Source organism: Trifolium pratense, linkage group LG4 (assembly GCF_020283565.1).
Source record: "Trifolium pratense cultivar HEN17-A07 linkage group LG4, ARS_RC_1.1, whole genome shotgun sequence".
Lineage (NCBI taxonomy): Eukaryota > Viridiplantae > Streptophyta > Magnoliopsida > Fabales > Fabaceae > Trifolium > Trifolium pratense.
In genome coordinates, this window is record NC_060062.1 from 6449585 (window position 1) to 6477567 (window position 27983).

A 27983-nucleotide genomic window follows, 5' to 3' on the forward strand; every position below is an offset into this window, starting at 1 on the left:
AAACAAGAGAGTGTTTGAACACAAAAAATTTTCTCGCGAAAGATTAATCTATAGGATCAAAATTTAGGTTTAGTGGTTGCTGAAGCCAAGAAAAAAGGATTTCTGTTGTGATTTACAATTTAAATTCAGCTCCTTGTTTATGTTTCACCCTTGATGTTTTTAGTTTCATTTGATTTTTGCATATAATAACCGTAGGTTTTTAGATACACCTTGTTCTAATTTTTTAACAAATGTCTTTTTTAAAATAATTTTTATAGTATATATTTGTTTGACACATATATTATTTTTAAAAATATCATAAAAATAGTTTTTAATTAAAATTCATAATACGACAAGAACAAACCTCACACTTCTTCTCACTTTCTCTATCTAACCTCAACAAACAAACCTCACTCCTCTCTCTCTCTCTCTCTCTCTCTCTCTCTCTCTAGGGTTTCGCACGAACTCTACAACAATCGCAGGGTTCATTTTTTCCCCTTTGTGATCCACAGATTCTCGATTTTCCTCATTTCATCCTCGATTCCGTCTCATTCACAGCTCGAGGTTCGTGAAATCGCGACTTTTCTACACTTTCCTTAAATTTCAATTTTCGTTTCGATTCTGCTTAAGCATAACGAGTAGCTGGATTACGATTTGATGATGCGAGTGAAATAGAACCCTAGTGTGATTTTCGTTCTTCATTTGTTCATGTGCATTCAAAATTAAGGGTTGGAGAAAATATTAGCTTGAAATTTGATTCAGCTATATGATTGATTGTTGAATTTTGTTCATTTGTTGAGGAAATGGTTTATTGTTTGGATTGATTGAAGTTGCTTGAATGGTGCAGGAACAAAGAATTGTTGTTGTAATCAGTGGTAAAGTGGTAGTTTTTGGCGGGGTGTGAATGTTGTTCGATGCTTGATGATAGTTGCTATGGACTTGAATGCGTCTCCTGTACCGGAGGAAGATGATGATGTTTTTGAGGAGAGGGCACGTGTTCCAGATTATATTCCACCTGAAGATCGCATAGAAAGTGGAGCTGAAATCGCACGCCGGGTACTCTTTCTTCTCCTTTTCTTTTTGATAACTTCGGCTTTCATGGTAGTGATAGTATGTTGGCTACAGTGATCTGGAGTAGAAGTAATGCGATGATAGTTTCTCATATTTTAGTTGTGACACGTGAGTTTGGGACTTATGTTAATCTAACATGGCAAATTATCAAATTATAGCTTTTTAGAGCATTAACAGGGAAAGGAACTGAATGCACATATCATGCTGTAACAGTGAACTATGTAAATATCATGTTAATCCATGCCGGGCACGCAGTTTGACCTATGTCAGAGTCAGAATCCATTTTGATACTTTATTGCGACTTGATAGCACAAGTTTGTATTGTATTGTAGTTGAGACTTGAGCATCTATCTAATTCTAACTTGTTTTCTAGTGGGCCGGTAGTGTTAGGATATTGAGTTCGGGCCTCAGCCCAATAAGAGTTAGTTATGATATTCCTTGGATTTTAGGTATTTTCTGTTATAAGAGAGAGGGAGGGGTAGTTGAGGGTCATTCAGAGTTATTAAATTACATATCTTACTGCTGACTGTTATAAGGTGAATTCTATCCAAATTACTGCTGACTGTTAAATGATTAGTCAAGCAATTTTGGTTTTGAATGTCAAGAATCAGCTCTTTCTCTTTTTCCTCGCATCTCTTTTTCTTTTTTTCTTTTTATTCACATATTGACAGCCATTGCTTGTTTGGATTAGCACTCTTTGTGTTCAGTATACAGTTTAATCAAAATGCTGTTGAGAGAGTGCTTATTTTTGTGGGCTTGGATAGAAATTAAAAAAAAACTAAACACATGCTTAGTGTGCAGAAAGAGTTTGATAGATTCTTTTTTGACGATATAGATATATATTTTTTAAAAGTAAAAACCAAGGGGAAAAGTTACAACTCCAAAAATATCTATTTGAAACAATGATTCTTTTTGGCTATCAAGTATACGTGGGTTTCATTAGTAATTAGACTTTCAAAATGTATATACCTGCCTTTTCATTAACACAAGTCCTGAGTTGTTTCTTTTATAGGAGCGTGAGGAAAGAAAGAGACGCTTGAAAAGAGAACGTCCTGATGATAGTAGACCTGTGAACCCATCACAGTCACCTCGATATGATCAACAATTTCATACAAAAAACCCTAAATCATATGATACAAGTAGGCTTCCTCCGGGTAAGGGTTTCTTTCCATGGCCCAATTGCTGCCAGATATTCAGCAATGTGATCGAACTAATATATTTCTTTACACAATTCTATTTTTATTTCGACCTATATTTGAAGTAGATTTATTACATATTGATGAAACCTGATGATGTGTGTGAAATTATGAAAAAGTGAAGAACATTGTCAATGAATAACTTAAGCTATTTGAGCCCTTTCATTAGAATAGTAACTGAAAAATTTAAACTTTAAATGGGTGCACATGTAATACATCATTATTTGGATATTGACACCTAACTGAAACTAACCTTCTTACTACACTGTTATTCTCCCTTAAACCTAGGAAGCATGGAGATAAGAGTAGAGTTACTGGTTATGTGATCAGAAGCACTAGATCCCAAAACCCGTGATCCAACCAGTAAAGAATGAGAGATGCATTTTTTAGAATTACTAGAATTGCCTGAGTTGTTTCTTTTATAAGCCAATCTGACACAATCTTATACATATATTAGGGATCTAAATAGCAAGCTGACTTATTTAGGTTTGATCAGCTGAAGACTGGCTAGCTGATTCTATGATTAAGGCTTTATCAGCTCAGAGGTTCTATGAATTGTATGACAAAGTCAGGGTCTTGGATTATTTATCCATGCTTCAGCCACCCAGAGTTTGATGGAGGAATAGAGTATTAACACATTGTCTCTGTTATGAACTTTGAAGTCTGTGCCATGCACTGACTCAGTTGATACCAAGGCTCTGTTAATAGCTTATAGCTGATGACTGATGACTTATAGTTGATAAGCTAATTAAAGTGTTTGGTAAAATTAGCGGTTCAACTAGTTGATCAATATAAAATTACATAAAAGGACATCTTTAATTCATAATAAAATTTATTTCAAATTAATATTTAAAATACTTAAAATTTAAGAATTTTATATATCTTTTATATATTATTATTATTAAATATATTAAAATAATTTTTATTCACTGAAATTTTATTTTAAATTTTAACCTAATAAATAAAAAGTAAAAACAATTCGACCTAATGAAACCATATCAAATGTATAAAAACTATTCAGCATAATGAATCAAGACTCAGGCACAACAAGTAATTTCAAGTTTCAACAATCGTTATGCAAAAACATCGTTCTGTTAAAAAACAATGAGAACGTAATTTCAACAATCGAAGTTAATCAAGATAGAGGTCCCACATTGCATGTACATTGATTCATGTTTTTTTAGATATCAAGCTTTGGAGAAACATACTTATTTTATATTATAATAAATTATAAAGGGCAAAAATGAATTTTAGATAATATAATAAGGGTAAAAATGGAATAAAAATGATACGCCACAAGTCAGTGAAATAAGCTCAAATGCTATTTCAAACATTGTTTGAAAAATAAACCATAAATCAGTGAAATAAGATATAAGCTCATTATGAGATAGTCACTCTTAAATTTGTTCAGTTGATAGTCACTCTTAACAAATGAGTTTTATTTTTAAAAAACCTGATCGATAGCTGTTATAATTTACTTCAGTCATGTTTGAGATTATTGGAATATGAAAAAAAAACTTACTATTTTATTCTTTTCACACAGGGTGGTTAGATTGTCCTGCATTTGGCCAGGAGATTTGCTGCATGATACCTTCTAAGGTTCCTCTTGGTGAATCATTCAATGACTGCATTTTGCCTGGTAAAAGATACTCATTTAAACAAGTGATACATCAGCAGAGAGTTTTAAATAGAAAAGTAAGTAGAAACAAGTGATACATCATAAAAATGTAATACTTCATTTAGATGTTTGTCTGTTTCTTACGCTTCTTTGTCCTTGATTATTTCTTGGATTTTAATTTTTTTAAGCAGATGTAATTAAAATGAAGTTTTCTACCAAAAAAGAAAATACTATATAAAAAGGATATCTATATCTACGTGTAATTAGCAGCATGATCTAGAGTAGAGAGACTGAATGTTCTATATCATACAAAAAAACTTTTCTGCAATTTTTTATGCTTTTTACATTTTATTCTCTTGATTTGCAGCTTGGTCTGGTGATTGATTTGACAAATACCTCTCGATACTATCCAGTAACAGATTTAAAAAAAGAGGGTATCAAGCATGTTAAGGTTTGTAGTAGCCATATTTTATTCACCAACCCAAGACTTTAAAACTTTCTTTAAGACTTCAACATCTCATTCCTGTTCTTATATTTGAAGATTGTTTTGGTTTAGATTCAATGCAGGGGGCGTGATTCTGTACCTGAAAATTCATCTGTGAATCAATTCGTCTACGAGGTTTGTTTCTTGAATTATTTAGTCATGTTTAGGAAGATTTAATTTTGAGGATGCGGGATCCTTCATAAAAAGCCTAAAGAAAAAACTCACAGTAAATAAGAAAGCATCAAGGAAGCAATACGATTTATTCTGTCAGCATTTTTGGAAACAATATACTCATAGATAGAGTACATGCTTTAGCCAAATAGAAGCCAAATGTCTCCCAAATAAGCTACTCAGCCAAATAGCTCTCATCAATGGTGTAAGAATTACCGTGATTATTAATTTTTAACAATGTTATTATTTATATTTCCAGGTTATACAATTTTTGTCACGCCAAAAGCAATCAAAGAAGTATATACTTGTTCATTGTACACATGGGCATAATCGTACGGGATACATGATTATCCATTATCTAATGCGTGCTATGTCAATGTCTGTTACTCAGGTCAGTACTGGAGTCACCTTACTACTGTAGCTCTCTCTCTGTCCCTGTTTGCCTGTTTAAGAGTTAAGCTGTTGCTCAAGTTCAATAAATACACTTTTCCCAATTTGTAGGCAATTAAAATTTTTTCCGAAGCACGCCCTCCAGGAATCTATAAACCCGATTATATTGATGCATTGTACACATTTTATCATGAGAAAAAGCCGGAGATGGTAGTTTGTCCTCCTACTCCGGAGTGGAAAAGATCTTCTGAATTTGATCTCAATGGTGAAGCAGTTCCAGACGATGATGATGATGGATTACCGGGTCCTGATTTGCAAGTAAGGATACTATACATAATGACTTTTGATATTTTGGCCTTTTCTATTTTCTCAATGAATATCTTTTTGCTTTTTGTGCGGGATTTAGTGTAAATCCTATTTTTTATGATTCTCTTGATAGGTACTAGGCTTCTTCTTAACAGTAGGAAACAGAAGGAAAACAAGATGCTTTTAATACTACACTGGTTATTAAACACTGCTTTAAGGTTTATAGTCTAATCATGAATGAACTTGGTTGAACCCTATAAGAAATTAGTAATAGTATTTAATAAATACATATTCCAACTTTATATGTAACTGTATTAAAATGAAAGGGTTGGGTTTTTCAAAATTAGAACAGTGTTTCTAGTAATTATATATTTCAAAAGGCTTCTGTGTTTGATTTCCAAAACCCAAATGAAGAGTTTCTACAAGAGAACAATTAAAATGAAGCGAAACTTGGTTCTCATATCGGCCCATGAGGCCAATGACATCCAAGTTTGAGAATAGGATTGTGCATGAGATTCAAGGCCTTCAAATTGGACCTCAAAATCTTACCCTTCCTGAAAAGTCGCTTTTTTTTATTTTTTTTATTTATCAAACCAATCACCCTAACCTCCACAATAATGTGTCCCTGATCACCTTCATTGACATTGATTTCATCCTTTTGCACTTGTTCATGCACTTGTCCACTACCTTGGAATTGAAAGGAATCAAGGAGAAACTGTTGCTGAAGGTGGTCAGGACAGAATCTTTTTTACACTCATCTGGACGTAACCTTGTTGGACAAGTGCTTCATAGGATGGATTGCTGTAAGAGAGAAGCAGCGACTTCTTCCTTTGTCCTCTTGATATGCTTAGATGCTCCATTCTTCTTCAAAGGTTGATCTAGGATGTTGTTTTGGGAATTTACAACTATTAGTAAACCCGAAGTCTACATTGGCTAGAAATATGGCATTCAGTAGAGCTTATAAAGCCTAGGAAATTCTCACTCCAGTAGTGGGTTATGTTAGGTTAACTTAGGTCCAAAGCCTAAGATAATACAATGGTCCATTAACGGAAACCCCTCACGCCTGAATCCGTTAATGGACCATTGTGTTATCCACGCATGACTGTTTCAGTGTGAAGCTCATCTGTTTGTGTCTGTCCAGTTTTTCTTGTGTTACCTAACTATGTTGCCGCCCTACTTGTTGTGTAATTGGTTTGAATAACTGCTCTCACATCTGATCATGTGCTACACTGCTACTCTTTAGTGTATGTTTGTATACATGATGTGAAGTGTCCAATTGATTTTGCCTCCAATCAAACATTATTTTTTTAACTTATTATATATAGATGTTTGGTTAGTTTGGTTATATATATATATATATATATATATATATATATATATATATATATATATATATATATATATATATATATATATATATATATATATATATTAATGTAAATTAAGTCTTCCTCAAAACTTCAATTTTACTGGCAGTGATAAAAAGCAGTTTTTGTGTAAGATTGAAAATTTTACATTTAACTTTACTTAAAAATTGCTTTTAGAGGGAAATATCTAAATATAAACCACTTAACTTCAAACTTAATTTTGACCAAATCAATTTTACAAAATTAAATTCATTCAAAAATTACTCTTGGCAAGTGCTCACCTAAAAACAGTCAGTTTTAATGTAACTAAATCTCTTTGCAGCGGTAAAAAAATTATAAATGAGCCTTCTAGACTTCTGATGTTACAAGAATATAAATTTGAATATGTTTATATCATTTTTAGGACTACAGAAGAGGAAATAATGTTTTAAATACCCTTACTATTGCTTTGGTATTTTACCAAAATCTTCATTTTATCTTCTGAAGTCCCATAAATTAAGATCAAAACTAGCTGTGGATGATGCCAAGAATCTTAGACAGAAAAAATGATCCAAAGTTAGTCCTTCACATTAAAATAGAGTAAAATATAGCACATATTGGTCTCTCAATAGAGGCGAGTTTTTGTTTTTAAATTAGAAGGGAGTGCAGTGACTATAACATATCATTTATCAATGGAGGTCGTAAGTTATCCTTATGTAGTTTGAGACAAATGAGTATATTACTCATAACAATTGTGGACTCAGCTGTGTGACCTGTTTTAAACATGGATTTTTCCCATTCTCTTAGGAGAACCAGGAGACAGGCGCTCAGATGACGAATGATGATGTTTTAGGAGATGAGATACCCGCTGATCAGCAAGATGCATTTCGACAGTTCTGTTATCAAACACTTAGATTGGGTGTTGGGGTAAGCGTATTTATTTTCATGCATGGTTCTATTCTTATATTTGAGAACTCGTTTTTAAAATTATGAATTTAAGTTTTAATGATGTCATTGCATCTTTCCACTTTTATTCACTTATATTATATTACAACAAAGGAATGCTTGGTGCATGTTCTGCTAGTTTTTAACAATCATTTGATGCAATCCTCTGTTACATTACACTATTGTACTTGTCATTTGATGTGCTTGGACTTGTTGTTTATGTTTTAAAAATAATGTATTCTATTAGTATCTTTGATTTTAGAGGTTTTTTCATTTGTGTTCATACTTTGTCTGATTTCCATTTTAGGTAAATATGGTTATAAAACATATTGCTATGGACTTTTTTCATGTTGAGTTGTAGGTCAGTAAGTATGTTAGAGTGAGACATTTTAATATGTGTGAAATTTGTGGAAAATGTGTGTGAATCGCTTTCTAATTTCATGACGCTTCATTTCTACTGTAAATAATGTCTTAGTTTCAGGCTTTAGTTTTTATCTGTCATTATTTATTTTGAATGTTCATCAAATGACCCATATTCTTTTGGAATTCTGTGTTCTAAATTGCTTTTGTGGGTGAACTAAGCAAGCAAAAACATTGGTTTTTTCAAAAGCTGTTCACAAATCATGCCTTTCTTTTCCCTCTTTCATTTTTACAACTTATCTGCTTTATGTACTTCTCATGCTTGGCATAGTCAGTTCACTAACTACTAGTATGCAGGCCAGAGGACATGCACAATTTCCAGGTTCACACCCAGTTTCTCTCAACAGGTTCTATTTATTTGAGCCATGAAATTATGTTTTGATATGCTATATTGATTTCATTAATTATACATTTAATGCGGGCTGCTATTTCTTTTGCTACCACACACTGTGTTGTGTTTTTTTTTAAGGAAATTGCTACTTATCGCGAGAGAAACCTCACGACAATTTCACGAGCGCAAGTTTTACTTAATATATATATATATCATAAACTAAAACCACGACCCCCCGGTTTTCCGCTAAACAACGATTTTAATTGGCCAAAATGGAATTCGTGATCAGTTTGTGAAAAATCCATCGGGATAAATAGCACTGCTCTTTTTTTAATGGTAAATGTTAGTATAATTAGTACTACCTCCGTCCCAATATATAAGACCTCTTTCACAAATGCACAAGAATCAAGAAAAATAATTTTGCATTAAATTTGTCAATAATATACCTTCTCTTTCCAAAATTACCAATCAGTTTATTAAGAGAGAGAAATAGTGATCTTTTACTTTTCTTCATTTAATTAGGGGTATTATTGTGAAAATTTAATTAATACACCTTGAACTTTGAAAAGGGTCTTATAAAATGGGACAACAAAGTTTTGCAAAAAGGTCTTATATATTGGGACGGAGGGAGTATTATGTTGGGGATGAGTGGGTGACCCTCTCACTCCTTAACTCTCCCACCCGAACCACCAAGCCAAGCTTATTGCTCCATTTCCATTGTGTTGTTGTTATGCCTTGACTCGGACAACTGTGCCTTGTATTTTGTTGTTTATGTGCAATTTCCTTTTGTCATTTTCTTGCTTAATTTTTTATCCACAACAATGACTAGTACTTGTTTCTGAGAACCTATAGATTCTCAGTTTTACCTGAGGATATATTTATCTTCAATAATTACCTTAGAACCTAAGTATTAAATTTAATTATTCACGCACGTCTGTTGTTTTGTAAATTACTTGTTTTACTGATTTCAAGATACGGCCCTTGATTAATTTGACATTTTTTGTCCGCGAATCTATATTAAATTTGGTTATGTTGGTATGCAGGGATAATTTGCAGTTATTACGACAACGTTATTATTATGCAACATGGAAGGCTGATGGTACACGGTATATGATGCTAATAACAATGGATGGGTGTTACTTGATTGATAGAAGTTTTAATTGTCGAAGGGTCCAAATGAGGTTTCCTTGCAGGAGTACAAATGAGGTATGTAGGCTGCTTTATATTGGAAATTTGTGATAGAGGTTGTTCCTCTTTGAGCTTATTTAAGGGTAAATAAATTTTGCAACGTGTGTACCGTAAATACCATTATCAGCCGCAACTATGGTAGTTTACATTATCTAGTGATCTGGTGGTAAGCTAGTTAATGGTCAGCTTGCAGTAAACTCTTTGCTTCTATATATTTTACTATATATTATGAGTAATGCAGTTCCAAAATAATGTTTCAACATTGTTTCAGTGGTGACTTTTTCTGTGTGTCCCAAGTCTGGCATTTTTGTTTTCTCACTATGCCTCTATTCTGGCAAGTCCTCACTACATTTTGGAAGGTTTTCAGCTCTTTTCTGTTTTATGCCAACCTTGAATTTTCAAGATCTGGCTAAATCACCCAAGTCATACCTGTTATTCCTAGACTGGCCAGTGGCACCTGGTGTCCAGTATTTACCATATTAAAATATCAGTGTGCAGCCTAGAGAAACAATTTTGTTTCTTGCATTCTGTTTTGATGTAAATTATGCAGAGACTGAGAATTTTTTATATTTTGGTTCTAAGGGTTTGGGCGAGAAGACCCACCATTTCACATTACTTGATGGCGAGATGGTTATTGATACCCTGCCAGATTCACATAAGCAGGAGAGAAGATACCTTATATATGATCTAATGGCAATCAACCACGTTTCAGTAATAGAGGTTTGGTTTAAAAGTTATTGTACAAAATAATGCTGGGTGATCTAATTTATGTTTTTGCTGTTTTAGAATTGTTGGAACGAAATAGAGTAATGGTATCATATAATAAGACTGTAATCTAGTGATTATTTATTTTCTATATAATTCAACTCAGTTATGTAGGTTAGACAAATTCCATCATGTGCATCTGTCTCGTTTATCTATTCCCTAACATGCTATCAGAGTCTGATGGGAAGCAATGCTATATTTTGTGCAATTATATTTTTGTTGTCTCTTTGATTGCATGCATTGTTGTTCAGATTTATTTTGGTCTTGTAGTCTTGTTAGTCATTCAGATCAGTCAGGAATATTTAACAGTGATTTTGTCAAATCTTCATCCTCCTCACCTCCTGGAGGTCTGTCTTTTTGTTCGATTTGATACTGGAATTCAGGAGCCAACAACCTGTTTTTAGGTGTTATGTTACTATCAGAAATTGGTTTTTATGTCTTCTAACGAGAAGAAAAAATAGTCTTCATAATCTGTCGACTAAGGAATTATGTTGGTTGTAACTTGTAAGGTATCTTAATATCTTATGCCTTGTCTTCTAGGGCTTTTGGTTGCTTTTGTTTCTCATCAGAACGTCACTTATGAGTCACCATCATTTGAAACCTTTGTAAAGGTCAATCAATGGTTGGTATGTGGGTTGCAGTCTAAGAGTGAATTTATCTAAGGATGCTGTGGCAACACTGAAGTTGGGTTTTCTTAAAATATGTTTGGTGGAAAACGTGGATTTGATGCATCATAATTTGAAATGTTAGAATTTGAACAGCGTTTTTCTTTTCCTGAGTTGTTTTTATCTGCTCTACTCTCTTTTGTCCCTTGTTTGATTCTTGGTAGTTGTGTATGCTTATTGATTAATAGCTCAAATTTGGTGCAGCGACCCTTCTGTGAAAGATGGAAGATGCTTGAGAAAGAAGTGATTGAACCTAGGAATTATGAACGCCAACATATTTACCAGAGCAGAAATCCTTACTACAGATATGATCTGGAACCGTTCAGGGCATGCATCTTGAGCCTTAAATTTATCACAGAATACTTGAAGCCTCATTTTCTCTTGTGGCTTACTGTTGATATTTTTGAAATGTTTAGGTGAGGAGGAAAGATTTTTGGTTGCTTTCTACTGTCCAAAAGCTTTTAAGGGAATTCATTAAAAGACTCTCACATGAGGCAGATGGTCTCATATTTCAGGTGGGTTGTGAATTGTGATCAGTGACCACTTTTAGTGTACTAGACACCAGAATGAGAATTTCTGTTCTGTGCCAAGCTAGCTAGTCATTCAGTTACTATTATTTTAATTGTGGCTTGGTATTCCCTTTTTGGATCTATGCTTTTGAATCTGTTGATTGCTTCCTTAAATGGGATCTACAAAATACTACTACTATTGCAACATAATGAGTATGAGGACAAACCTTTGTGGTTGACTCTTGATGTTAGATTGGGTAAAGATTTGGAAGGAAAGGAACCAATGTAATAGAGTACTTCTGCCTCATGGTCCATTCCTTTTATTTCCAAATCCATGTGAACATATAATGTTCTTCTTTTCCTTTTGTTTTGGATTTGATGAAGTTTATTACTGATCATATTACTTACCAGGGTTGGGACGATCCTTATGTACCACGTACTCACGAAGGACTCTTAAAGTGGAAATACGCCAATTTAAACTCAGTTGACTTTCTGTTTGAGGTTATCATCACCTTCTTTTGTATGGTGTTGGGAATTTATTAAATTACCTGGTCAGTTGTTTGATATTGATGCAGCCATCTAATCTGTAGCTGCTTTTATTGGCAGGTTGAAGGTGAAAGGGAGCTACTTTTTGTGAATGAGCGGGGAAAGAAGAAACTTATGGATGGGAATAAGGTTGCCTTCAAAGGTCAGAGTTCAGACAAAGTTCAATTTATTTTATCTGTCCAACTCTGTTTCTATTATTATATTGTACTTATCTGTAGAATAGGTAATCTAGACAGTTTTGGCATTTGGGCTGTAAACATCTTGGAGCCAAGTTGCTTGAATTTAAAACCTGGCATGCAAAATAAAAGATGTTCAAGCTTGATTCATTTAATTAAACAAGCCAAATTAAGGGCTTAGGCTTGGCCTGTTTGAATATGAAGCATGAGCATCTTAACTATTATTTTCTTTTATATTGAATCAAAAGTATAATTATCTAGGTAAACATAATAAATAAAATGGAAATTTGCATACCTGTGTTTAAGTCAAGCCTATAAAGCCTGACTCATTTAAATAATCATATTTACTTTCAAGTATGTGCATGTTTCTTTAACTAAACAACGTAGTTTGATTGAAAATTGTAACAAGCTAAGATTAACTATTTTTTTACCGTCTGGTTCCCAGGGAAAGGGGCCCTAGGTAATCTAGTTTGCCCGAGAGGTAAGTAAAGTTTGGCTAAAAATTGTTTCACCCAGTTGTCGAACTCAGGTTCTCCCAAACGATTTGTTCTTTACGTTGAGCTCATTAACCACTTGATCTCAATCACTTGGTTCTAAAAACTTAATTCAGTAATAGGTTCATTTGCATACCTAATGACGTATTTCTTAGTGTGACACATGTTCATATTAATTTCTAATGCCAACCGAAAAGTGGTTTGGAAAGGATGCAATTGCCTATCAATTTATTTTGGATGATGCTTTAGTAATGCTGCTCCTGCTTGATTTTGTCCTTCATTTTATTGTAATTATTTTGTACTTTTTTTGAAGATATTTTTTTTTTTAAATTTTATTTTCAAGTCTGCAGTTCATAGTTCACTTTATTTTAGTTTCACATGCTTCAATTGCTTTCTAATGACAACGTTAAATCTGCAGATGGTTCAGATCCGTCACTTTATTCCGGAAAGATCATCGAGTGTACTTGGGATTTTGATAATCTGGAATGGATATTCTTGCGAATTAGGACAGATAAATCAACTCCAAACGAGTTTAATACTTACAGAAAGGTCCAATACTAATTCCCATTTTTTAAATTCTCTCATCTCTAATTCTACATGGCTTCAGAAATTTACTTAATTTATTATAGGTGATGCGAAGCATAAAAGACAACATCACAGAGGAAGACTTGTTGAATGAAATAAATGAGATAATCCGCCTTCCCATGTATGCGGACAGGATAAAAACTGATAGTAAAGCAACTCAGCATGCTAATGCTGCAAAGCGAAGGTGATTCATTGTGGTTAGATAGGGACTTATAATGCCTTAAATTATTTCACTGGTGAGAGAATGAGATGTTTGTAGTGTAGGAGATCAGGTGAACACATAATCATATGTAACCATTGGTGTCTGCTTCTGGTATTTATTGGAAATTTTATGGGATTTGGCTGTGTATTCGGCCATCATCCAAAGGTTGCTTATGTAATTAGTTAGTCCTTGCAGCTGTGCTGCTGAGTTGCGCTACACAAATTTCATCCTGAATCCATTTCCTGTAGCTGTCTAGATCAATAGGGTTAGATTTAGGATATTATTGTATATTATCAATTTTATTTTTCTTTAGTGATTATAAGTTATTCAAATGGTAGCTGTTTCGTAGGATCAATTTGTTTAGGATTTTTCCAATATGTGAGTATATTAATTTAATTAGTAGTAGCAAGTGTTCTATTCTCTTTAAGGCGTGAAGTTTTCATTCATGCATTTAGGGTCCGTTTGGCCTAATTTTTTTTAGGTGTAGAAGTTCTTTTAAGCATAAAGCTAGAAATAATTGTTTTTTAACAAAAGTTAAAATTGTTTGGTAAATCTTAATTTTTTTATAACAAAATTTAAATTTTTTATTTTTTTTTATTATAATAGGGTTAAGAGATATATTTGATAATATATTATAATTTTTTCTAAAATATAGAATTTTTTTTTACTATAGCTTTTAGAAATTGTTGTTTGGCCTAGTTTCTTACTTTTAAGTAAAAAGAAGAGGAAAAAAAGTTTAGGCCAAACGGACCCTAGCACCTGTCATCAGTGCTTGAATTGAATTGGAAGGTGAATTAAAAGTTTCAAAATGTGTGTTTTTTTTAATGCAAAATTTTTCTAGTTCCCTTCCAAGTTATTTAATTGTATCATATTATCCTCTTAAGTTTTGTTTGTTTAACTAGGTGCTTTAAGTCTCAACATGACCAATAATGTGTTTTGAGTTTTTACTACATTATTATTTAAAATAAAATTTTGGTGTTCCTTAATTATGTAAAAAAAAAAGTTAGGACTCACCTTAACAATTTTCTCATTCGCTTTCGCCTCTTCTTCTCATATGGTCAAGGAAATGAAAATGCTAGGGCTCATCTATTTTGTGTCTTTTTTCTCTTCCATTTTTTCCTAACCAAACGAGAACTTTTCCACTTTTCTTTCTCTCTTCTCCAACTTTTTCTTACTCCTCTCAAAAACAGCCAAAGGCAAACTGTTATTAGAGGAGGTCGTGTGCTCGTTTTTTACTTGTATTTGCAAATCTATTCCTTGACAATCTTTTTTGAAGTGATGAATCTTTTTGACAACATGTACTAGGGGTGTGATTTAGCGGTCACTTTTCCATGGACCTTCTTATTTGAGTTGTCGCTTTGTGGTCAATGTTTAATGACACTTATATTCCTTCTATGGATTGGTAACTAGCAAGAGTCACACACACACACACATGAATCCAATGATGATTTGTAGAAAAGCATTGATGAGATACGCAGATGAGTGAAAGTTGTTGATGATGATGTAGATTATAATAGTTATAGTCCTTTTTACAATGTATATAACAAAATGTATTTAATTACTTATTTTTATTAGAATGACATCATAATTTAATAAATTAAGAAATGACATCTCACATCACATTAAAATGTTTCACATAGCTGAAATAGAAAAATGACGAGTCTAATTTCATAAATTGATAAAGTTAAAGGATAAAAATAGCCGAGTTATGGGAAGTCTATGAAGAGCTAAGTATAACATGAAGGAGAGGTATTTCAAAACTGGAAGTGCAGTTTGACTCACAAGTGGTCGCACAAAGCATGAAATATGACAAGAGAGGGAGTATGCAACAGGTTGAAGCAGACTTGTTGAATATGGATTGAGAGATTAAAATTAATCATGTCTTTAGATAAACTAATCAATCCAACTCCAAAACGTTCCAAAACCACCCCAAACTCGAATCAATTTCAAATTCACCGCTTGAATCGTCATTATGGTCGAAGTCTATTGAAAATCAACTTCAAACAAGAACACATTTATTCACATCTGTTAATTAAGTAGCCAAATAGGTTTGTTACTTAAGTAGCAAACTGTCGCTAAAAAAAATATCTAAGTAGCAAACTGAGTTTGCTAGCTTAGCGGCAGAAGGACAAAATTAAAAAGGAGATGGACTCGCAAAAAGCATGAAAAATGCCAAAAGAAATTCTCTACTTACTTTGTCGTAATTCATTTTTGTTGTGTCAGAAACTATGTTGCCCAGGTGCGGGTACGGTACGAGTACCGGTACGAGGTACGCCATGTTTAGAAAAACTAAAGTACGGGTACGTCCCTATAATTTTTTTTAATATAATTATATATATCAAATAATAGAATTATATTGTTAAAATAAATAATTAAACATAAAATTAATTCAAAAATAAAATAAAATAATTAAACATAAAAAATATCACACCACACTTTAAAAGTAATTTAAATTGTTCGAAATATCAAAATAGGAAATTAAAAAGAAATTAGCTCAAAAAGAGTCGATTGTTTTCCTCTCCATCATCCCTAAAAATAGTGAGCTCTAGTTAGGTTCACTGCGAGAAAGACTAGCAATTTCAAGAGTATACACTATATATTAAATAAATCTCATTTATCTTTACGAATATCTCACATTTTTGTTGCACTTTCATTATAAGTATTACTATTTCTCTTTCTTGAGAGAAGACGAAGATTGATATGAATAAAAACTAGATCGTCATCTCTCTTTGAATTGACCCTATTCCTTTTCAATGAATGAGTGAATAATTCTGACAGCTACTTTGTTATTGTTTTTCAGAAATAAGAAAGACTAAGATAATTTTTGTTGTTGTTAAAATAGGGATATTAAAATTATTAAATTGGAAATAGGGTACAAAAATCTAAAAATTGTTAAAATATATCACTAAAATTACGATTAAACTGAATAATCAAATTTTGTAAAAAAAACAAAAAAAAAAAAAACAGAATAATGAAATAATTAATTGTATGAGACAAATTAATTTGCCTTGATGTGAAATTGTATAGACAATTTGGAGTCCAATTGGTGTCTTCCTCCTTCTTTGCTATACAGACCAGCAACCATCATCACTCTTCATTTTCCCTCCACGCTCAGATCGCAGTCACACATTCAACAATAAACCCTTTTCTACTTCTACTACTGTTATCTAGGGTTTTTCAATTTCACATTTCTAATGCTGAATTGATCTTCAATTCTTCAATTCACCGAAACCAATACCTAATTAGTTCATATGAAACCCTTTTCGTTCACAAAAGTTCTTCTTTTTCTTCTTCTACTTTGCACTTTTTCCTCTTTTGTTTTCTCTGAGGATTCTAAAAAGAATGCTTTCCGGGAACGTGAAGCCTCCGATGATGCTCTTGGATACCCTGAAATGTACTCATATTATTGCTTTCATTTTGTTAATTTAGGTTTTGATTTTTGATTTTTTTGATTGATTTTTTGTTTTTGTTATGTGGTGATGGTTTAGAGATGAGGATGCTTTGGTGAATTCAAAATGTCCTATGAATTTGGAGTTAAGATGGCAAACGGAAGTTAGTTCTAGTGTCTATGCAAATCCCTTGATTGCTGATATTAACAGGTAATGTGTGTGCGCGTGCGCGCTTGCCGTTCCTTCCTTTGTTTTGTTGATGTAGTTTTAATGGTTGACTTGCATGAATGTGTGTGTGCTGGACCTGTTTTTTTAGTTTATTTATTTTGGGTCAAGGTGAGAATAACACACATTAAGTGTGGAACTGTGGATTCGAATGTCTCTGCAGCTATTATGGAAAATCTAGTTTCTTACTTACCCCCATCGTTACAAATCTTTGGCATTTGTAGCATTTTATTTTTGTTTAATGAATGCTTTAGATATTTAAGTTACACCCTTAGGGTATGTTTGATGGAGGGTTTTAGAGGGGGGTTTGTGTCAAAATTTTGGTAGTTTAAAACAATTGATGTGCACTTGTATCAAAATACCCTTTACTTAAATCAATGGATTTGTTTTAGGACTCTTTTTTTGATACCGTTAAGTATTTATGCTCTTTGCATTGAAAAATGAGAATTTGTAAAACAATTAATGATAAAGTTAAGGGTATTTTGGTATAAATATACATCAATTAAATGGTTTCTTAATCTGTGTTCAAAAACCTTAAACTACCCGAGATATGGAATGAAGGGAGTAGCTTAATAATCTTGAGTATTGATTGCTTTCTTGTGTTGTCAAATCAAATGACTGCATTTTTTTTCAGTGACGGAAAGCTTGACATAGTGGTTCCCTCTTTTCTTCACTACCTCGAAGTTCTAGAAGGAACCGATGGGGATAAAATGCCAGGTAAAAAGATTGTCAAAGTTTTGTGTTTCATTTTTGGTATAAGATATATGTATGAACAATTAGATATGTGCTTCTTTGTCACTAAACTTTGGTTTATTATATTTATAACATGGAGGTGGGCTTGAGACTAGTTGAAGGGATTTATATTTAGACTGAATTAAGCAGTCCATAAGAGAAGGAATTGGAAGATAGTGAAGACAAATAATATGTTACTAACTGGGGCCTATGACCAGAGAGAAGTAAATGACTTTAAAATGATAGATTGGCCATTTTTCCCAATTGTGGCTTGAGTTTTCATCACAATCAATATTTACAAAAAAATTCCCATGCCTGTTTGCACCACTTTCGTAAATTGGTATAATGGCTCTTGCTCATTAAACTATACTTGAGCTGCATAGTGTGTCACACATGGGTAATAATGACCTAGCGTCAGGGCATTTGTATTGTTGATTCATGTTGTATATGATTGGACAGAGTTTTGTGTTGGCTTCCAATTTCTTAATACAACTCACCTCTTTACCGGGTTAGATACTAATGGTCATGTAAAGTTTGGCATAACCACATAGGCAGAGTTGCTCCTTGTACTATTACAAATTACAATGTGATGTATATAAAGGGTTAGGTTGTGATGTATATAAAGAAGATGAAGTAATAAGAGAGAGTTAGGACTTCTGGATATTGGAAGGTTTTCACCTTGAAGTTCTGCCATGTGTACTATATTAGGACTTCTTCCCATGTTGTCAATAGTGGCGATTCACGGCGGCGTGCCGCGTAGCTGTACTGAGAAAATAAAATATTTTAAATAGATTTGACCTAGCATATCTCTAATACTAGTAACTTGTTAATATGATCTATAGTTCTGGATAGCTAGCAGCTTAAGGAAGCATAGGATGTTATATTCTTGTGAAAGGGCGATCTGAAGGGGATCAATGTAAATGGGGTTTTCGGGTTTAGCTAATGATTACAAATGCTTATGATCAATACTTGTCCTTAATGTGATAGATCACCTCGTGTTTGATTCGACTTTTATTCAAAAAAAATTTCTGCATGGTTTTTTAGGCTGGCCTGCTTTCCATCAATCAACTGTGCATTCTAGCCCTCTTCTATATGACATAGACAAAGATGGGGTGAGAGAAATAGCTTTGGCAACCTACAATGGTGAAGTGCTGTTTTTCAGGTGACTTTATACAGTTTCCAAATTTTTCTTTCAGTCACAAATTACCCATTGCTTTGAGGTGCTTTTATTAAGGTTGTTATAATAATTTTTCATTTTTAGGGTTTCCGGCTATATCATGTCAGATAAGCTTGAGGTCCCACGTAGGAAAGTCCTTAAAAATTGGTATGTGGGTTTGAATCCTGATCCTGTGGACCGTTCCCATCCAGATGTTCATGATGATCAACTTATCCAAGAAGCTACTATCACAAATTCTGTGTCCAGTAAGTTTTTTCCGTGCTTACCGCTTAGATAATTGTTGGATATAGGCATATAGCTTGAAGATCCTTATATTTTCATTATCTTCACAATAAAACAGCTTTGGGCAGAGGGTTCAATCTTTCTATAATTTTGGGCTTCATGTGACTGAAATGTATTTTATCTAATCTAATTTTTTTTTTGGGTAATAATTCTCCTTGTAGAAATGAATGGAAGCAGACACGAAGTTAATTCCTCAGCTGCCACATCAACAGAAAGTCACCCTAACACAGAAAGTCACCCTGACACAGAAAGGCACCCTGACACAGAAAATCACTCTGACACAGAAAGTCACCCTGTCACAAAAAGCGTGTCTAATCCAGAGCCCGAAAACAAAATAAATGGAAGCCAATCAGAAGAGAATATTAATGTGACAACAAATGCTGATAATTCCTCTGTGGGTGCCGGTTCTGTGGAGACTGTTAATGCAGATAATAATACCAGCACTGGGAGGCGTCTGCTGGAAGATAACAACTTAAAAGGAGCTGAACAAGGTAGTTCTGAATCCAAAGGTAAGGAAGATGTTCATGCTGCAACTGTGGAAAATGATGAAGGCCTGGAAGCAGATGCTGATTCATCTTTTGAGTTATTCCGCAATAGTGATGAGCTGGCGGACGAGTACAGCTATGATTATGATGACTATGTTGATGAATCGTTGTGGGGTGATGAAGAATGGACTGAAGAGAAACATGAGAAATTAGAGGATTACGTGAATGTTGACTCACATATCTTGTGCACTCCTGTTAGTTCATGCTACACCTTTTTATTAAGAGTTTTTTTTTGACAGTTATTAATGTAGAGTTTATTAATTCTGCATTTGTTAAGTCCCTGGAGAAAACATAATCAAAACGTCGGCTTTTTACTGTAGTTTTTTTTTTTCGTGGCTTTTCCAGGTCATTGCAGATATTGACAATGATGGTGTATCGGAAATGGTTGTTGCGGTTTCTTATTTCTATGACCATGAGTGAGTCTGTCCTTACACTTTATTTTTAAGTTTCAATTATGTTTTTGTTTGCTTTCCTTATCTTAACAATTTTGTGATTAGAACTCAATAGTTATATGAATAGGATGGTAGCTGTGCACCTTTTCTGTTACAATTTTTATTTAGGAAGGCAAACCATCATCTGGTGGTAATGAAACTCAGGAAAGGGATTGTACTATCAGTGAATATGTAGACAACACAGTAAAAATTGGCACTGGTAGAAAGCTCAATAATATGCTCTCTGTTTTGCAGTATTGGAAATAGGGTATTTTTGGAAGATAAAATTTTACATTGTATCAACCCAATCTTTATGGACTGAGTTTTTCTTTTTTAAATTAGCACCCAATGCTGTAAAATATGTTCTTGCACCCCCCTTGGCAGCTGTATAGCATATTGGATAGCTAAAACCAAAATATATATTATAGTTTTATGGTAACATTAGCAGCCTGTGCAATAAGATTTTTGACAATGATTGAAGAATGAGAATTGGTTTTCTTATATTGTTATGATCTACAACTACATATGAGTATTTGTTAATTTAGTGGTCTGGTTGTAATTAGCAATGTTTAAGCTGACAGGTATTATGACAACCAGGAGCATAGGAAAGAACTGGGTGATATTGACATCGGGAAATATGTTGCCGGTGGTATTGTTGTTTTTAATCTGGATACAAAACAAGTTAAGTGGACTGCAGATCTTGATCTGAGTACAGAGACAGCAAATTTCCGAGGGTACATGTATTCTTCTCCAACTGTTGCAGATTTGGATGGTGATGGGTGTCTGGACATTCTTGTTGGAACTTCTTATGGCCTATTCTATGTGCTAGATCATCATGGTAATGGCTGTAGCCTGCTTCTCTACTACTCTCTTGTATTAAAAATGTTCTTTATATGTTTCTAGGCTGTCTTCTTTGATTTTCTCTGGGACTTTAGCTTATTATTGATTTCGTAGTTGTCAATCCCATATAGTAGCACAACCATCCCAGAATTGTTATAGCAGGATGGCAGCTATATCAAAGATACAAACTAATTTGTACAATACAGTACACAATAGGAAAGAATTTGAACATGTGAAGTGTTAAGTAAAAAGCGAGATCAGAACATGGGAAAAGAAGAAACCAGTTTAGTAAAGGAAATAGAATGAATAGGACAAAGACCCTGTAAGCAGTGGGTTGGCAGCCATAAAATATCAGTGTTGGCTGGTAAGTTGTAACAAATGTGATGCCAGCAAGCATTGGGTCGCTAGGTTAGACAACAGAGTTTAAACAACAGGTAACTTCTTTAGGTGAATAATTGAAGAAGGGTTTCAATTTCAAAGCTATTGTTTCTGAAGCAAAACCTTTACTGAGAAATCAAAGACTCTCCCAAAAATGGAAATTGGTTCAAAAACTCAAATTGATGGGAAATCTGGCTTTTCAGCCACTGCTAACCATAGTTGCCACGGTTACACCATTTTTCCACCATAGCAGCTGCAATTTTGACTTTGATGGCTTCGACCCAAAAATGCTATTTGATGGCAGCCACCGCAGGCAATTGATAACTCTGATATATGTTAATCTTACTTATTTTCCTTTGCAGTAGATTCTCCCTTGAAAGATGTCTGTCATGTCTAATATTCGAATTTGATAGGCCCACTATTTATGATAGGACCATTAGTACTGTGTGAGGGTGAAAATAAGTTATATAACTAAATCGTTCACATGATCAAGAAGAGGGGGTGAGGGAATCATGACACAGCTAGAAAGAGAGAGAGGAGAATAACCAGATGAGAGAGAGCAAGATGAGTGTATTGTGGAAATTGTCAGGCTGAGTATTTGGGTGGTCCCAATCTCAGAGGGGATACTCTTATTGTGGAGTATCATTTACTTATTTTCATCTTACAAGGAGATTCATCTCCATCCATTACAATTTACTGTTCTGTATCGAGGATTCTTCCCCAAGTTTCATTATTATCAATACAAAGCAGAAGTATTTCTTTTCTGTGGTCCTATTTGAATTTTATTTTTGCTCCTTTCTGCTTTGTTTATTGCCATTTCTTGACATTCGAGTTTTGCATTCCAAGGGTGTACATGTATTGGCTCTGAAATCTTAAAATTTGGGACTTATTTTTTCATATAAGCATAATTAGGGGCTGTTAAATATTTTTCATTTTCAGGGGTGGCTAACTATTCTTTCAGCATAGTGTACATACATGTGTGTATATATATACATGTGTGTGTGTGTGTGTGTGCATATATTCCTTGTTTTGTTTTTTTGAACAACCTACATTCCTTGTTTTGTTAATGCTAATAGTTTTTTTTCTTTTCTTTCTCAAATAGGTAAAATTAGAGAAAAGTTCCCTCTTGAAATGGCCGAAATTCAAGGAGGAGTTGTTGCAGCTGATGTTAATGATGATGGGAAAATTGAGCTAGTTACCGCTGATACACATGGAAATGTTGTTGTATGGACCCCAAAAGGAGATTTGATATGGGAAAAGCATCTGAAAAGTCTTATTCCACATGTAACGTACTATCTCAATCTTCCTTAGCATGTCAATGAGTGTAGCATGATTGTGTGCATTTTTTGTTGTCCTGTTGAAAATTTATTGTGGAGAAGACAATGTCTATGTTTAATAGCATTTTTAAATTGGTTTTATGGGATATCTTAGAATTTGGGGTGGACTTAACCCGAATCCCTAGAAAATTGATTTGTAAGATTAGGGATGCCTTTCATTTATGAACACTTTTTCAGGCCATGTTAAATCTAAAGTGAGACTCTCAACACACCTTCTGTCACACTCAGGACTTAACATGTAGGCTGTGACCCGAGTGACCTTGATAGTGGGTGGGCCCATGGGTTTATGACAAACTCTAATACCATTTTAGAATTTGGGCCGAACCTGACTCAGACTTATACAATTGGCTTGTAAGATGAAAGATATCTTTTACTTATTAAACACATTTTCAAGCCATATCACATCCAATGTGGCTCTCTCAACAAGATAATTATAGGATGGACGGAGAAGTCAGAGACTGTAATGTATACTAGTGAAAATGTAAGCTAGGTAGAATGAAGAATGTAAGCTAGGGCTTAACTTTAGCTTTATGTTTCTCATATGCCATCAGATTTCTGAAAGAGATAGAATCCCCATTTTGTTTGTTCCCAAATTGTTACGACATGGCCTCCTCTTTTCCGACAATAGAATGCATATTTGAAATATCACTTTATAAACACTTTTATGCAAGGTGTTTGAACTATTTTTCTCTTTAAAATTTGGCTTGTCAATGTCATCTAAATTAATTTTCCACAGGCTCCAACTATTGGCGATATTGACGGTGATGGCCATACTGAGCTTGTTGTTCCAACAATATCAGGGAAGATTCATGTTCTTGATGGAAGGGATGGATCATCTATTGGACGGTATCCATTTATAACTCATGGAAGAGTGATGAACCAAGTTCTTCTAGTTGATTTAAGTAAACAAAAGGAAAAGAAGGGATTGACTATTGTGACCACTTCGTTTGATGGTTATTTGTACCTCATTGATGGACCTACAGGCTGTGCTGATGTTGTTGACATTGGTGAAACTTCGTAAGAAATTCTCTACACTTTAACCTCTGTTTCATGCTTTCATGAATTTTCTTTCCATCCTATTTTCCCAGAAGTTATATGAATGAGTAATTTTTTATGCAGATATAGCATGGTCTTGGCAGACAATGTAGATGGCGGGGATGATCTTGATCTGATTGTCTCAACAATGAATGGCAACGTCTTCTGCTTCTCAACTCCATCTCCTCACCATCCCCTGAAGGTAGGATATCTTTTTAACTTGTTCATTGAAACTCCCGTCTTTACTCCCGTCTTTTGCTAAATTGATTTATATCAATGTTTTTTAGGCATGGAGATTGCCTAACCAAGGAAGAAATAATGTTGCAAATCGATACGGTCGTGAAGGCATCTACATTACTCATCCTTCTAGGGCATTCCGTGATGAGGAAGGCAAGAGTTTTTGGGTGGAAATTGAGATTGTAGATAATTACAGATACCCATCTGGCAATCAAGGACCATACCATGTCACTGTAAGTTCTCAACCAAATTACTTTCGATCACTAATTCACCTACCAAGCACTCAGTTTACAAGGTTTTTTTTTCTTTCCCTTTTCATGCCGTGAACTCATCAGACAACCTTGCTTGTCCCTGGTAATTACCAAGGAGATAGAACAATAAAGCAGAACCAGACCTATTCTCTACCTGGTAAACATCGAATTAAGCTGCCAACTGTGGGGGTAAGGACTTCAGGAACAGTTTTGGTTGAGATGGTTGACAAAAATGGACTATATTTCTCAGATGATTTCTCCCTCACATTCCATATGCACTACTATAAATTGTTGAAGTGGCTTCTTGTTCTTCCAATGCTTGGAATGTTTGGTGTCCTTGTCATCCTTCGTCCACAAGGCGCAGTGCCATTGCCATCATTCTCAAGGAACAATGATTAGTGATGATTATTTTGTTTCATCGCTCTAGGCATCTTTGAGCTCAGGAAATGTGAATTTTACATCAAATTGAGTTACACCTGGGTGCCGCAGTGAGCTTTGATCGCATAGTCAAAGTGGATATTTTATGAGAAGCATTTGTTCAAGCTTGGTTCAGAGATAGTTGAGGGTTGCAACGCAGTGAATGAGATCCTGATATTGGGATGTGCCCTTAATGTGTAGTGTAATCACATACTGAAATGTAGAACTTAACTAGTTTTTTTGGCATCTTTATAACGGAATAGATATTTATAATAATATATAGCTTTCTATGATTTATTTCCATTTTTTTTTCTTGTTAATTAGTTTTGGTTACAACTTTAGGATGTGGAAATGATCAAATAAAACTGTAAAAGACGTGATTTTTTTTGTGGGTATTTTAAGCATTATGAAAGTTGTTAAATGACATTATCAAATATATGTTGATTGAACTTGTGAGATCACATGGATCTGCACTAGTTACTTACAGGACAGTGAATGGAATTGCTTCTTGATTGTTCACACATGTAACTTTTCTTTCTTCATAAATATTGGGCAAAAGAAGAGAGATTTTATTTTTTATTTTATCCAACTAATATTGGGGAAACTATTTTAGCATATATTTTCTAGCTTAGTACTTTTAGTCTATTTACTATACTTAATAAGTAATTCTGGTACTACCAATACACTTTCAAGCAAATTGTCACACATGTTCTCATTTCTTTTTCACTTGTGTTGACTGCATTGATTACATCATGTGTTAAGTGTACAAGTGCAAGAGAACTGTAGGGTTGTACCATGTATAAAATTGATGTTTTAATGAATCAAATATAGGTAAATTCATAAGCATGGCACACTTTTGAATCAACAAAGCATGTGTTTCTTTCGCGGTGAATAATTCACGGTGGTGGTGGATGTGAAACATGCAGCGAGATCGAAGCTATCGTTTATAGCTTTTGGTTTTTTGCAGTAAAGTGCCATTTGACCGCGCAGTCAATCACAGTACACCCAACCAGGTGCAAAACTGTGCAAGTCAGGGATGTGTTTAAAATGTACCCACCTTAATATGTGACCAACCACCACATTTAAATGGAACAGCAAAGTAGGGGGAGCATGGTGGATTCATCATTACTCCAATTAAATCTAGATGTACTGTAACTTTGGGAAGAAGGTTTTAGATTGTGCAAAGAAAAATATCACAAGATTGTAAATTTAAAAAACTTACTATTTTACAAGGATGTGGTCTAATGATGAGGTGACTCAAAAGAGTTTTAAAAGAATGATTAACAAACACATCCATGATTGATAAATTTGTCACAATTTGTAACAAACACAAGTTAGTTACAAAGCTTTGATGATCAAAGCACACTTTTTAGTTAAAACCAATAATTGACTAATTGCTAGGTACTTTCAACATTTCCAAGTATAGAGGCCGAACTCTAGATTATCGGGGTCCCCTTCCCCTGAAATCAAAGGGTTAATACCCAAAAAATTATATATATTTTTTAATCATCCCATAGCCTGCTTAACAAAGATTGCTTTCTAAATATACGAAGAATAATCTTCACCAATAATTTCCACTTTAGACTTTGAATGAATGTATTTGCACTTCCATGTTTCAAATAATATTGTCGAAATCGAGACTGCATATAGATTGCTCCTGTAAGAACAAAATAGAGTCAGTCATTTTTGCAACTTACCATAAACTTCATAACAGTCCATAATCTTGTGAAAATCTCAGTATATTCAAAACTGTAGATAGAAAACTTACACATTCAAAAAGAATTTCTCTAGATAAACTTTGAATTTGGGAGAAAGAACAGCCGAAGAAACTGAAAGAAAAAAGAAATGAAACATCAGTATCATATAAATTATCAAGTGCAACCTTAAATTTATCGCAAACATTTAAAACAGTTAATCAAGACGTAGACCTTAAATTCTTAGTCTTGATAAGATTTTTCATATTAATGCTTGTTGTAAAGAAATACGTATAAAAGTTCAATACATATATCATTTGTAAGGGACTGACACTACCGATCGAAAATAGGTTGCAAATTCTTGTTCATGAATTTCTAGTGTAGAGATTAATATGAAAAATCTTGCTAAGATTGAGAATGAAAATGGAGGTTCCTTTCTCTTCAAACTTTAAATCTCTTTCATAGAATATCAAGAAAATGTACCCCAAACAATCATCTAATTCTTATCAACCTCATTCATGGCCTTAACAAAATCACTCATCCATCCAGTGACAGTGATGAGCATGATGCATGATGGCCTTATTATAGCTTAATGTGCATGATGGCCTTAACACACTGTCACACTCATTAAGCTATAATATTTTTGCAGGATCATCATGCTCAAATAAATTATCTAATGATCTAATTCTCATTAGCCTCATTCATGGTCAAACCATAATCACTCATCCATCAAGTTGCAATATCAAACACTCATTTAAGCTACAATATTTTAGCAAAATTTCTTCGAAAAAGATATTTTAGCAGAATCATCATGCTCAAAAAGTTATCAAAACTGTCCGTAAGAGTAGCTCAATTGGTAGCTACTACGAATATTATTGGAGGGGTCAGAGTTGGAACACCGAATTTTTCACTTCTCCACACTTATAGTAAGTCTAGTCACTAGTCTACCGAACGAAAAAAAAACAAGTTATCAAAACTATACATATTATCCACTCAAAAAATACTACCTCAAAAATTGTTTCTTTTAAACATACCTACATTAAAAATTACAAATTTATATTCATTTTTTTTTATAAATAAATCAATAATTGACCAGAAATCAAAGGTAAAGTTGAAGAAAACTTACATAAAAAATCAGAACAATTGCAACACAGGTCTCTTCCCAAGTCTTTTCATCTCTCTATCCAATTTTCCAGTAACCATAAACCAAAACAACTTCAAATCACAATAAAGAGACCAAAAAGGGTATCCAATAGTTGCAGGAAAATTCCCTTCAATGAACAAATGACTATACATAGCAAATCCATAAAAAGACAAAGGAACAAGAAACAAGAACAACCAACTGAAGATTATTGAGAAGAGAAAGAAAATAATGCTAATGAGTGTTCCTATGAAGTGCCATTTTCTTGTTGATGGTTTTGAATGATGGTTCATGTAAAATACCCAGAAATCATCTTTGTTCTTGAAATTCATAGTGACCCCGAATTTGAAATGATGCAATGATTGTTGAGTTGAGCTGAAATCGTTTCTGGGTTGTTTTGAAATTGAAAATTGGAATCAAAGTTTGAATCTTGAAGGTGTGTGTGTGTAGCTATGAAGGTAGAAGTGTTTGAGACTTGTGAGATA

At 33.8% G+C, this 27983-nt stretch overlaps 3 protein-coding genes across 4 annotated transcripts; 2 read left to right on the plus strand and 1 right to left on the minus strand.

Moving 5' to 3' along the window:
• The first annotated feature begins 339 nt into the window (after positions 1 to 339).
• Positions 340 to 13808, plus strand: LOC123924820 (mRNA-capping enzyme-like). 2 transcript variants are annotated; one of them, XM_045977794.1, is made up of 18 exons: positions 340 to 543; positions 827 to 1035; positions 2063 to 2204; positions 3790 to 3941; positions 4232 to 4315; positions 4421 to 4483; positions 4779 to 4910; positions 5021 to 5227; positions 7369 to 7488; positions 8224 to 8273; positions 9301 to 9463; positions 10028 to 10165; positions 11080 to 11202; positions 11292 to 11390; positions 11796 to 11885; positions 11991 to 12072; positions 13019 to 13149; positions 13230 to 13808. In XM_045977794.1, the coding sequence occupies exons 2-18, from the start codon at positions 901 to 903 to the stop codon at positions 13371 to 13373; spliced, it is 2055 nt and encodes a 684-aa protein (XP_045833750.1). In that variant the 5' UTR covers positions 340 to 543; positions 827 to 900; the 3' UTR covers positions 13374 to 13808. The 2 variants fall into 2 exon arrangements, with proteins under 2 accessions (XP_045833750.1, XP_045833751.1); XM_045977795.1 differs by lacking the exons at positions 340 to 543; positions 2063 to 2204 and having other exon boundaries at positions 898 to 1035.
• Positions 13809 to 16387: 2579 nt separating this feature from the next.
• On the plus strand, positions 16388 to 24966 carry LOC123924821 (protein DEFECTIVE IN EXINE FORMATION 1). The gene is made up of 13 exons (XM_045977796.1): positions 16388 to 16781; positions 16876 to 16986; positions 17636 to 17718; positions 18778 to 18895; positions 18995 to 19155; positions 19354 to 19931; positions 20083 to 20153; positions 20750 to 21006; positions 22489 to 22670; positions 23460 to 23740; positions 23843 to 23960; positions 24046 to 24228; positions 24331 to 24966. The coding sequence occupies exons 1-13, from the start codon at positions 16639 to 16641 to the stop codon at positions 24643 to 24645; spliced, it is 2601 nt and encodes an 866-aa protein (XP_045833752.1). The 5' UTR covers positions 16388 to 16638; the 3' UTR covers positions 24646 to 24966.
• Positions 24967 to 26001: 1035 nt separating this feature from the next.
• LOC123924822 lies at positions 26002 to 27980 on the minus strand. Its single transcript, XM_045977797.1, has 3 exons — positions 27484 to 27980; positions 26432 to 26492; positions 26002 to 26320 (listed from the first exon to the last, which is right to left on the minus strand). Exon 1 carries the CDS (start codon positions 27828 to 27830, stop codon positions 27492 to 27494), a length of 339 nt encoding a protein of 112 aa, XP_045833753.1. The 5' UTR covers positions 27831 to 27980; the 3' UTR covers positions 26002 to 26320; positions 26432 to 26492; positions 27484 to 27491.
• Positions 27981 to 27983: the final 3 nt, after the last annotated feature.